This window comes from Cnephaeus nilssonii, assembly GCF_951640355.1.
Source record: "Cnephaeus nilssonii genome assembly, chromosome: 13".
Lineage (NCBI taxonomy): Eukaryota > Metazoa > Chordata > Mammalia > Chiroptera > Vespertilionidae > Cnephaeus > Cnephaeus nilssonii.
In genome coordinates this window covers 44,887,896-44,900,780 of record NC_137084.1, presented here as the reverse complement: position 1 = coordinate 44,900,780, position 12,885 = coordinate 44,887,896, and the positions used below count along the sequence as shown (strand labels likewise).

Sequence of the window (12,885 nt, the reverse complement as noted above, 5' to 3'; positions counted from 1 at the left end):
GAGATCTTGAACTTAATTTTTCTGTATCTTGAGAAACTTTATTTCATAATAGAAATTATCATATTACTCATCAATTATTCCCAACTATGTCAAACAAGACTAAGATGGTAAAAAAATGGAAGAATGATGGGACTGCCTAAAAGATGCAATGAAATAAATCACTATTACATCATCTTTCAGTTTCCATATTACATTGCCCAAAGTATTGGTTGTCATCTTTTAAGAAGATACCAAAGAAATCTAGACACGTCAATTAAGAATTCAGGCCCTAGCTGGTTTGGCTCAGTGGATAGAGTGCTGGCCTGCAGACTGAAGAGTCCCAGGTTCGATTCCAGTCCAGGGCACATACCGGGGCTGCGGGCTCCATCCCCAATAGGGGGCATGCAGGAGACAGCCAATCAATAATTCTCTCTCACATTGATGTTTCTATCTCTCCTTTTCCCTTCCTCTCTGAAATAAAAAATATATTAAAAAAAATAATAAACTCAGGATTTTTCATTTCCCACCCATAATGATAAAAAAGTTGACTGAGAACATTTCACACTTATTACACAAATTAGAACAAGAATGCAGATGCACATTGCTGGACTCTAGTCTCTAAGGAAATTGGTCACATAAGCAAAATCTTCCCTAGATGAATTTTCTCAACTCAAGAATTGGCGAATGAACAATATATTTCTAAAAATAAAAAGTATCTATGGTATTTTAAGTCATAAGGCATTATTTAGTGAAGTTGTTCAACAGGATTTCATCACACAGAATTTTTATGACAAAAAACCTGGACCATTCTGTTTTGCTAAAAGGTGGTGTAGCAATATTATTTCATCTTTTATGATGCTTATGCACCCAAATTTACTTCATACTGTTTGTTACAGTTCATAAGTGGGAATACACTGAAGATAGTTGTATATGTGATTGAAGGGAAACAGATGCTATAAAAATTTTTTAAAAATATATTCATTGGTGCCCAGCTGGTGTGGCTCAGTGGTTGAGCATCGACCTATGAGCCAAGAGGTCAAGGTTCAATTCCTGGTCAGAGCACATGCCTGGGTTATGGGCTCCATCCCTAGTGGGGGCATGCAGGAACCAGCTGATCAATGATTGTCTTTCATCATTGATGTTTCTCTCTCCCTCTGAAATCAGTAAAATGTTAAAAAATAAAAACTCACTGACTTGGTTATTCTAATTGATCTTTATAAATCTAAAAATAAAAATGTTTTGCCCTGGCTGGTTTGGCTCAGTGGATAGTGTCGGCCTGCAGACTGAAAGGTCCTGGGTTCGATTCTGGTCAAGGGCACATGCCTGGGTTGTGGGCTCGATCCCCAGTGGGGGAGCATGCAGGAGGCAGCCGATCAATGATTCTCATCATTGATATTTCTCTCTCTCCCTTCTTCTCTGAAATCAATAAAAATATATATTTATAAATAATTTTAAAATGTTTTAAAAGCAAGGAACATGGCTGGCTGTCCTTAAATTATGAGCCATCAAAAATATTGCATGTTGACAAGGCAAGTGCAAAAAAAAAACCCAGAAAAAAACAAAGCAATAAGCTAGAGCCTATTAGAGATGTATCTGAAATCTGGAATCAGTTACATGAATATGTTCTAGTCACACACAGCAGCTGATGAGCACCACTTCATTGCATTCAAGGAATTTTGCTCATTTTGGGGATATGTATCTTCAAAACAAGGAAAATTTGTAATTGTTTTAATTCATATGTATTTATGCATAGACACATGATTTTATTGATATAATTCATCCATTTGAAAAATATAATTCAATGGTTTTCCGTGTATTCAGAGTTGTGCGAATACTTGTGATGGTCACGGGGCAGGTGATGGTCCACCAGTGAGGGCAGGACGAACAGGCCACAGCAGTCCACCCCACCCCACCCCACGCAGTGGAGAAAGGCCCCGCTGCACCTGGCTAGGTGAAATGGTGCAATACAGGACTGAGCAGCAGAGGCTCAATGGTTTCATTGCAGCTTCAGAGCTACTGGGGGACTCCCATCTTATTTATGAATGTGAGGGTATGGGATCAGGTAAGTTCTTTCCAACCTATGGCCTTGTTACTTATTCTCAAATCAGAAGTGGGGATCTTGAGATACCCTAAATATTTTTCCAAGCCTAAGAGAAATCACACATTCCCCTAAGATGTATTGCATAAATTAAAATCGCTGTCAAGTGAGGTAATGGAATCTGCCCACTACAGGGATGTTGCGAAGTTTAAATGACATATTCAGGCTCAGGGCACATAATTATCTTCTCACCATGGTCATGCTGCTTATCAAGCTATAAATGTAACTTTAGTAAAAAACACGGAAGTGGTTTCATAGATTAAATAACATCAAAAATCTGATGTCCCTAAGGTAATAGTAAGAAAAACAATCTTTGAATCCAGTCTGGCTTGAAGGCCTGGGCTCTTACCTGTTAATATCTCCAAACAGAAATAATATATTAGATGATAAATACTACAAGAGACATGTATTGGCATTTGGATCTCCTTTAACAGCCATAATAGCCCTGTGAGATAACCAAAACCAGAAAGGTCCAAAGTGTCAGGGAATCAGTGTTGGTGTCCGAATTTGAACCCAGATCTCTAATTGCAAAGCCCAGCTTCTCAAACGTACCTTGTAAAATGCTCTGCGGAGCATCCTTCAGCCTACTACACCCTGGCTGACTTCCGCATAGCCTTTGCCTAACTTCCCAGCCAGGAGTTGAGGTGGTGAGCTGGGACTGTGGCTGGTTTCTTGGACCGCCCTTGGGAATGAGATCATAGCTGGTAGGAGCAGGACTCCCCTCCCCCAGCCCTGGATTATCACTCTGCTGTGAGTTCCAGCAGCCTTTGCAAGTGTTTTGGAAGCCCAGATTCTGTCTGGAGGTAAATCCCACCCCACCCCACCTCATGTCAAAAAAATCCTTGTTTTCCTCTGGCCCTGCCAGTTTGTGTCCTTTTCCTGGTTCTCCAGAGCTGTCTGCTGGTTCCCAATCTTTGTCTGCCCTCTGGACCTATTCCCAAGTTCTCAGACTTTAGTAGGTGTTCTTTCCTTGCCTGATTGGTCAATAGGCTCTCAGCTCGTCATCAGCTGCCACATATCCTTAATGACCACAAGCTAACTCTTCAGTCTTTTGGTAAAGAGTCCAGGAAAGGCTTTGGCACTTGCTTCCATATTGCCAACAGACACATTTCCACCAGTGGGTCCCAAGGGCTATTTCACAACAGTTTGGGCTGCCTAGCATGACTTGGAGGGGAGGGAGGCAATATTTGAGTTTGGGCCTCACTTCCACTATGAAAGCCAAAGGGGCCATCTTCTTACCTCTGGCAACTGGACCAGATACCAGACTTGGCCAGTCAGATGCTCCTACCGGAGATGTAAAGAAAACGACAGCCCTAGCTGGTTTGGCTTAGTGGATAGTGTCACCTGTGGACTGAAGGGTCCCGGGTTCAATTCTGATCAAGGGCACTGCCTGGGTTGCGGGCTCCATCCCCAGTAGGGAGCGTGCAGGAGGCAGCCAATCAACGATTCTCTCTCATCATTGATGTTTCTCTCTCTCTCCCTCTCTGAAATCAATAAAATATATTTTTTAAAAAGATAGATGAAAAACCATTCACTGAGAAGAATTGGGGGAGGCTAGTGATTATCCTCTGGGAAGCCTGAGCTGATTATTCAATGTTCACCTAAGCTCTACATTCATCTCCTAGGGTTTTCTGAAATGAAAGGTTTTAAAAAATCCCTCCCTTTCTTGATCTCAAGTAACGGCTATACAGGGGTGTTTTATGTTAACAAATCAAGCTGCACACTTAAATAATAATTTACATACTTTTCTGCACATCAGCACAGACACTCCCAAATGACAATGTTCAACTTACGATTTTTTGACTTAGTAATGGTGCAGAGGTGATTCCCATTCAGTAGAAAGGCTAGCAAGATGTAGTACAATAGTCTCTCATGATGCTGGGCAGTGTCAGTGGGCCACAGCTCCCAGTCAGTCCCAAAACCCCAAGGGTAAACAACTGATCCTCTACAGTGTACTGTGTTGCCAGGGTGTTTGGGATAGTGTTTTTGCATTCCATCATGTCTACAAAATGCCCACCTGTATCTCCTGCTTTGGGCGAGAAGAGGAAGGTAATTACTCTTCAGATGAAAACTGACGGTAACTGCCCAACTATAAATAAAGTTCTGAGCACATTTTAAAGTAAGCTAGGCTGATATTTGGTAGCTAGGTTCACTAAAGGCATTTTTGACCTACGGTATTTTCAATTTATGGGTTAATCTGGATATAACACTATCTTAAGTCAAGGAGAAGCTGCTCTTCAAGTTTATTTTTCCCTTCCCAAGCTGCTACTTGGGTGCACATTTGTCATAGCGCCACCTGGTGGTAAGTTAATAGCACTACTGAACGCTACAGACTTAATTTCCAATTTTAGTAGACCGAGGTTTGCAGAAAACTTTATATATTTTTTACTATTGATTTTTAGAGAAAGGGGGACATCAATGTAAGGAAGAAACACTGATCATTTGCCTCCCGCACGCACCCTTACCCTCCGGTGCATGGGACGATGCACCAACCGAGCCAGATCCCCTGTAACTGGCTGTGTCAATACTAGATGCTCAGATCCTAGGTGACCAGGATTGTCAGAACCTGTTGCCAGCACCCAGACCTTTGGATGCTCACATTAGTTAACTAATTTCTCTCTCTCTAAAAAAAAATCCCCTCATAACCAAATTACACAAATCCAGAAGTACAGAAATGAAGCAGTTTAGCTCAATTCAAACAGTAACATTTCCAGTAAAACTGCAAAATGCCAATAACTTTATGCACAAGAGATCAAGCCTTATAAAGGGGAATAGCTCCATTGAGATGTGGTCTCAACTCCATCAATATTGACAAAACCAGTAAGATATTAGTCTAGACAAAGTCGATATAAACATCCAAGGTTCTTTTAAAAAGTGAGGGGAGGCCCAAAAATACATTTGTCAGTGCACTCCTAACGTAATTCATTAATTCACTCAAACATTAGGCCCTTACCATGTGCCAAGCAGTATAACCACAACGTGCAATTGTCTGTACATGTGCAACTTATAGTCTAGTCCAGTGGTCTGCAAACTCATTAGTCAACAGAGCAGCAAACCACGCCACTGGTCTAGTCGGAAAGACAACCAAACTAGGCAGCTTGTGGAGCCAGGTTATTTCGAGCCAGGATGGTGTGGCTACTAGACTTGGCCTTCCAGGCCCAGGACAGTTGTCATCAGGAAGGAAAGTCCCCGTTCTGTGATAAATCAATCTAGTTATCATGAGTCTTGTAGAATTATCAAGTCTGTCCCTCATTAGTTTCACCTAAGTGTAACAAGAGCACCAATTACTTGTAAATAAATAGCAATAGAAAACACTTCAAAATATGATAAAACAGGAGACAATTTTAAATATTCTTACATCTGTGCTTCAGGCTCTTCATCACTGGCACAAATTCCAGTTACACTTTAGAGATGTTGAGGATTAAAAAGTATGTGAAGCACAACACCCAGAGCCTATTATAACCCAAAATATAATGACCAATATTATTTATTTTCTATGTGCAATGTAGATTTCCTTATGCACTAGAAAAAAATAGTCTTAAATATTATCCCCCTTCTAACTCTAACCCTAACAGATGAGTTAATCAAGGTGCTGTCAGACCGTGTCTCTACCCCCAACAGGATATCTCTCTGGTTAGCTCTGCTTGGGTCCTCCTGTTCTGGCCCTTGTCTTACAAGTACAGTCAAAACCAAGAGGATTTCAGTGAAAGCACAGAAGCATCGTGAGCCAAGCAGCCCTAAAAACCAACCAAGTAATGCTTTGATGAGGTGACATGACCCTCAGTCTGAATACTGGATGTACAGTCTAAGTCAGGCCATTCATCTTTTAAAAAGATTTTATTAAAGGTCTTTATAGAGCAACATCCAGACTCCAGATCCAGCTGCCAAGGAGACCCTAAAACCAAATAAAGCACAACAGTAAGAACAGAAATTTCACCTGAGTATCAGGTTCTTTCATTTACCAAATGGGTATACACTCCCACTGAGGGTTTGCATGAAGACTAATAAACACAAAGAACTTTTAGGGGGAAAAAAAGGTGTTCTTAAGGGGATCGCTGAAGGATAATAGCTAATTATTAAGAGTGCCTTGAAATTTGAGTAAATAAGGGCAATAGAGGGAAATTCCTACTTCAAACATTGTAGTAATCAGGAATTTAAGAGACCAACTCCAAACACCCCTCCCAAAAGAATCCTGGGTTAAAATTAAAATGGCCTCTGGCTTTAACCAGCATTCTTCCGTGTAAATTAAGTGCACTCCAATTATTATTCACCAAACGCTTACCACAGTGTGCAAAACAAGTAGTACTAGGGAGACAAAGGCTGCTAGAGACACACCTGTTATGCTGTGGGTACTGGCTGGGGCATGGCAGGCGGCTCTGGCTTTCCACCTTTCTGTTCCGAGATGGGGGTGGTGGGCAGTATCTCATCTTTGGGTTCCACAATGCTCACATGGTCAGGCAGGGGCTTCTTAGGACCTATCTTACCACTTGGGTCCCAAGGAAGCATGATCTTCACTTTGATGCCCAGCACACCTAAAGGATAGTTAGGACCATGGTTAGGACGTGCCTATGGTATCACCGTCCCCCACACACAATAGGACAGGGCAGAGGAAGAGAACAGTAAGTTACTCAAGCATCCCTGGTTCTGGTCCCTTCTCAGACAAATGCCTCTAATCAATCAATGAACAGGACACTTTTGCCAAAGGAACCTATGCAGTGCCACAGAACATGGCACTGACAAGGACCAAGAGCAGGATGTGACCTTTCTGACTCGTCATCGTGTCATCACTGAAGGGTACACAGGTGGCTGAGACAAGGACAAACCAACTCTTGGATCTGACTGATCTCAACAATTCACTTCTTCCAATTCAGTGCAGCTAATCAATAAGCTCTGCTACTCTGAAAATGGATTCTCTAGACGCTGAGGTGTGCATGGAAAACCACATCTATTCACTAAGACCCTTTGCCCTAAGAGGTACCACCAATTGCTCACCTTGCCTGAGCAGCACATGGCGCACGGCAGTGTCAACATAGTAGTTAACAGGGTCCCCACTGTGGATCATCAGACCATCAACAAACTTCATGGATTTAGCCCTCTGTCCTCGGAGTTTCCCAGACACCACAACCTCACAGCCTTTGGCCCCACTCTCCATGATGAACCGAAGCACACCATAGCAGGCCCTATGGGAAAACAAGAGACAGATATCCATTTGTGTTATCACCAAAGATAGAATCACCCAATCCCACCCCGTGTTTAAAAAACATATACTTACTAGCCTTCCCTGTTGTCAATGTCCCTTTAAAGGAACACACTCCCTTCCCCCCCCCCCGCCCCCGGCCCCGCGCCTAGGCCCTATGCCAGGTGAATTAAGTTGGCAATCTGGGGAGCTGGGAGTGGTAAAGCTCAGTAACAAGTATCTACATATATAAAAGGCTAATATGCAAAGTGTCCCCCTCAGGAGGTTGACTGGGAGTTCGACCGCTCGCTATGACGTGTGCTGACCACCAGGGGCGGCGTGGAACATGGCAGGCAACCAGTGGCAGTGGTGGGTGGGTGCTGAGGAAGTGAGGGAAGGAGGCAGCGGGGAGGCCCTGATGGCCAGCCAGGCCTAGGGGCCCTGCCCATGCATAAATTTCGTGCACAGGGCCTCTAGTTTAAAAATAAATAAAAGAAACCCCAGGTGATCCTAATGTACAACCAAAGTTGAGACCCACAAGATTAAAAAAAAAAAAAGTTGAGGCCCACACTCAATCTCATGATTATCAAGTTGACACCCACCACCTCCATCATTCTGAAGCAAACCTTTCCAGTCCAGTCCATCTCTGCCAACTAAGCAATCAGTAAGAACCCAGAAATACCCAATCACTAAGTGACCCCCTATGGTTTACTGAAACATTCCTCAACCTCCAGAATTCATGTTCATTAGGTACCCTATCAGTTTAGCATCCTAGCTGCCTTCACTATTAGCACACCAGAAAAGCATATCTGTGTCTATATAATTGACAGTAAGCCTTAAAAAATACCATGCCCCCCTCCCCCACCTTATTAGTTTACATCCGGGAAGATAATAATTGGAGCTAGTAAAGAGCAAGACCCACCACCATGTCCCAGATCCTTTCATAGGATCTCATTTAATCTTCACAAAAAAAGGTGGTGGTATAATGATACCCATTTAGAGACAGGAGACCCAAGGGTCTGAGAAGTTCAGTAAGTTGCTCTGGTCTCAGAACTTCCCAAACTTCAATGCATGCAGAAGTCACCTGGAAGGCTGTTAAGACAGCCTAGCTGGGCTACACGCCCGCTTTCCAAGTCAGTGGGTCTAGGTGGAGACTGAGAACTTTTTCAAACAAGTCCTCAGATGATGGCGGTGATGGTGGCCCATGGACCCAACTTTTGAGAATCCCCTTTAAGTGGAAGATCTGGCATTCAAACCAGGTGGGAGGTCTTCCACATCCTTGCCTATAGCCTTTCCTACCCACCCCAACAGCCACCTGCAGGCAGCGCAGCCCGTCCTTCCTCCGCTGGAAAGCCTCCTGGGGCTCTGGCTCTGCTGCAGGCCAGCCCAGTCACCGCAGGTCCTTTACAGTCCATCACTCCTCACAGTGCTATCGATGTACAGCTCACAAAGCAAATGACTAGGTTTTAAGCTCTCTTCCACCTGCACTGTCTTCTCTCCTAGTCCCCAGAAGAATTAACACATGATGGAACTGAATGACTTCAACAGGAAGCCTAACCTTCCCTCCGAGTTCTATTTTCGTTTTACCCCAGGCATTCAGAACAGTTCTCCATTATAACACTGATCACGCCTTTAAAAATCTGGTTCTTGCCCAGCCAGTGTGGCTCAGTGGTTGAACATCAACCTATGAACCAGAGGTCACGATTCGATTCCTGGTCAGGGCATATGCCTAGATTCTGGACTGATCCCTGGTGGGTGGTGTGCATGCCAATCAATGATTCTCTCTCATCATTGATGTTTCTAGCTCTCACTCTCCCTCTCTGAAATCAATTAAAAAATATATAAAAAAACAACAACAAAAAGACTTGCTTCTTTACTAGTCTTTCCTGCTACACTGCCAGTTCAACAAGGACATGGAGCCCTAGCCGGTTTGGCTCAGTGGGTAGACAGACAACCTGCGGATTCTGGGTTCAATTCCGGTCAAGGGCACATGCCTGGGTTGCGGGCTTGATCCCCAGCAGGGGGGGGGGCATGGAGGAGGCAGCTGATCAATAAAAATATATTAAAAAAACAAAACAAGGACATGGATGGGAAATATCCTGCCATGTAGGTTCATTTGCTGAATTAACAAAATGGCAAACACACCGTATTCTAATCCACAAAAAGGGGATACTCACCTTCGCACAGCAAGGCCCCCAAGGAGTTTGTAACGCAGAGACTCTGCCTGGGCAATGGCACACAGCCCTCTTGTGGCCACTTTTTCAGCATAAAGCTTTAAGGAAGAAACAAACAATATATATCACTATAGCATCCCTTAGTACTCAAGTACTTCTACTCCCCACACGTAGCACACACTCAGTGACATGAACTGAACCATTCCTCATTGCCCTCTCATCCCTAGCTCTTCCTACAGCCACACCAAGGAGACCGATGGGGCACCCAACCCATCATATGTATCATTACCACTCAAGGTGGATGTAAAATTCCTTAACCACCAGAATTGAGCAGAAGAGGCTTGTAAAATTAAGCTTACTACTTATGAGAACTTCAACAAAATACCAATCCATTTGTAATATTCAATGATCATGAATAAACAGTCTTCAGTGAGATAAGGGTTTTTAGAAGTACCATCCTAAAGAGCCATTTCCAGGTCCACAGTAACCACGGACATAAGCCAGATCACTCACCTCCACGCTGCCCTCAGGGAAGCCAAACCTCTTCTGAACCACAGCAGTCAATTCCCGGATTCGTCGGCCCTTCTCACCGAGAACATTCTGAGTCCTGGGGAAAGCAAAAAGTGACAATTCATAGCTCTCATAAAATTCCACATGCAACCTCAAATCTTACATCCATGTAGTAGTAAAACCTCATTCATCAGACACAAGCAAGGATAAAGTGTGGGTGACAGGAACTAGTTAGATTAAAAAATGCAGTTCACAAAAACCAATTATTGCATTCCCTAAGGCCAAATTTACTGGTTATCCTCTTAAGCTTCCAGACCAAACCATCTTAATCTATGCAACATAAATGAGTTTTTTACCTGGTGGCCAAAATAATAATTTCTGTCCTGTTTGGTGTAACTCGGACCTCAACTCCGGAGTAGCCATCTTCAGCCAGCTCCCGAGTGAGAAACTCGTTCAGTTCAGCTTTGAAGATGCCATCAGCAACAAACTAACCAAAAAAAAAATAAAATTCAAAGTTAGGTCATGGGTGCAGGTTCACTTTTCCCTGCCTGGTCTTTCAGCCAATGCAACCCTCGTCCAAACTCAACCCGTCCAACAAACGACCCATCTTCAATCGTATTAGCCTTGTTCCAACAGGGAGGCAGCAACCCTTCTCAGACAAATGCCTCTTGGTCATCTTCTGGTGGTGACTTTGACCCAGGGCCCTTAAAACTGCGCCGCAGAACGCAGCACGGAGTAGGGGCCACCGGACCATAACACCTCCAGTCAGACTCGTCATCGTCTCTTCATTGAAGGGTTTTCAAGACCGTCCTTTACACGTACACATGCCCAACAAAAACTGCTCTAAAACGGCACGTTTACAACTCATTCATTCAGCACAGCAGGAACCCCACGCAAGTGAGGGATTAAGCCGCCTAGTGCACTGCAGGGACAACTGGGACCGTCAGAGGCATCCCAGCCACGTTCTCTCGCCTTACTTGGTGCAGCTGTCTTACAGAGGATGCAATTCACAAAAGCGTGTGGGTTTCGTATTAACGTGGACATAATGCATACAAAAAATGACCAACTGCCTACTTCTAAAACAAATGGGCCTTTATAACCTTTCCCGTGGGCAAGTGAAAAGGAACACGAGGAAGCGTTCTTCCGAGGTTCCCTCCCTCCGTTAGCCCATTGCTTTTCCTTGGAGTAATAAACTGTCAGCAGCCTGTCCAGTTGACGTCTTTAGGGTCAGAAGGCTGCACCCAAAACCCCTTCCCAAAGCCACGGTGTTAAGATCTGAAGCGACCGGCTCGGCTCACACTCTCAAAATATCACGTTCACTAATCTTATTTGTTGACCAAGAAATGCTCGCAAGCGCCTTTTCCGGGCCAGGAGAGCAGCCCAGTGCTCATCTCTCCTCTCCGCCCGGAACCCGCAGAAATCGTCTCCCTTTCCCCGCCACACTGCGCTCGCCTGGCTCGGGCCCCGCACTCAATCCACCGCCATCCGCAGCCCGCGGGGATGCCTCGCGGCCCAAGCCACTCCCCGGGGCAGGGCACGGAGCTGCGGGCCCCGCGACGGCACCTCGAGAAGGCCCTGACCCCTACGGCGCTGCAATCCCCAGGGCCCCAAGCCCAGGATCTCACCTTCCTCTTCTTGGAAATTTGTACGGCCATCTTGCCGCCGTGTGTCGCCGAAAAGAAAGGAAGTAGCTCACGGGCGGAAGTGGGTATAAAGGGCGCGGAGCGACGACGAAGAACTGCGCGACGTTGACGCCCCGTGGGCGCTCCTGGGAAATGTAGTTTTTATGTTAAGGAAGGCGTTCAGAAAAAGAAGAAGAATGGAGACAGCTACAGAAGGAAACAGGAAAGGAAGCAGATGAATCAGAACTTGGGAATTGCAGGGAAGCTTACTGTAGTTTAATCTTTTGCACTCGGATGTCGAGTGTGACTCGACACGGTTAGCATTAGAATAAAGGAATCGAGAAAAAAGCAAGCGAGTGCAAAGTTAAAAATAAACAACGTGAGGCGCAGAGATGAAAATTACAAGTATAAACTCAAGCGCAAAATCCTGGATCCTACACTCTACACTGGAATGAAAATAGACTGAAAGTCTTTGGTGAAATTCATTTAGGACCCCAGCTCTTTCAGACTGTTTTCATTTCCTCCGTTCCAACTGATATCTAACATTTATTAAGTATTCTGAGGGCTATACCCCTAGCCCTCACTTTCTTAAAGTCTGTTACAACTTGTAACAAGAAGTATTAAAGTACTGTAGTGACTCATGGGTACGGTGACCAGATTTTAACATTGGTAAAGCGGGACACCATTGACCCGGCGGGGGGGGGGGGTGTCTTTTTTTTTAAAAAATATATTTTTATTGATTTTTTTACAGAGAGGAAGAGAGAGGGATAGAGAGTTAGAAACATCCATGAGAGAGAAACATCGATCAGCTGCCTCTTGCACACCCCCTACTGGGGATGTGCCCGCAACCAAGGTACGTGCCCTTGACAGGAATTGAACCTGAGACCCTTGAGTCCGCAGGCCAACGCTCTATCCACTGAGCCAAACCGGTTTCGGCCCTGGGGGGGGGGGGGGGTTCTTGATTAAAAATTTGGTCTATATTGTAATCGCTTTTGGTTTTTTTAATAAAAAGAAATTCACTTCTTAGATCATCGTTGAATTTGCATCCTCTTTTCTTACTCATTATGTTAAAAATCTAAAAAAATAATTTAAAATTATATTATAAATTATTATATACATATTGCTTAAAAACACAGTAAGTAAGTACATAATTACATGAACATATTTTATTGTTAGTTTATAAATTAAATTAATTTGATTGTTATAAAGTAACTATATTTTAAAAATTATTTTAATCCTATATTTCTTTCTAAATAATAACAATACTAACTTGTATTATTTTCCCTCTGAATTTGCCGTAACGTAAGTCGTAAGTGTCACTTTCAA

General features: G+C 43.9%; 1 protein-coding gene across 1 annotated transcript; it reads right to left on the bottom strand.

The window, feature by feature from the left end:
- Window positions 1-5,895: 5,895 nt before the first annotated feature.
- On the bottom strand, window positions 5,896-11,679 carry RPS3 (ribosomal protein S3). Its single transcript, XM_079787873.1, has 7 exons — window positions 11,563-11,679; window positions 10,294-10,424; window positions 9,941-10,034; window positions 9,431-9,525; window positions 7,070-7,257; window positions 6,413-6,609; window positions 5,896-5,972 (listed from the first exon to the last, which is right to left on the bottom strand). Exons 1-6 carry the CDS (start codon window positions 11,590-11,592, stop codon window positions 6,416-6,418), a joined length of 732 nt encoding a protein of 243 aa, XP_079643999.1. The 5' UTR covers window positions 11,593-11,679; the 3' UTR covers window positions 5,896-5,972; window positions 6,413-6,415.
- Window positions 11,680-12,885: the final 1,206 nt, after the last annotated feature.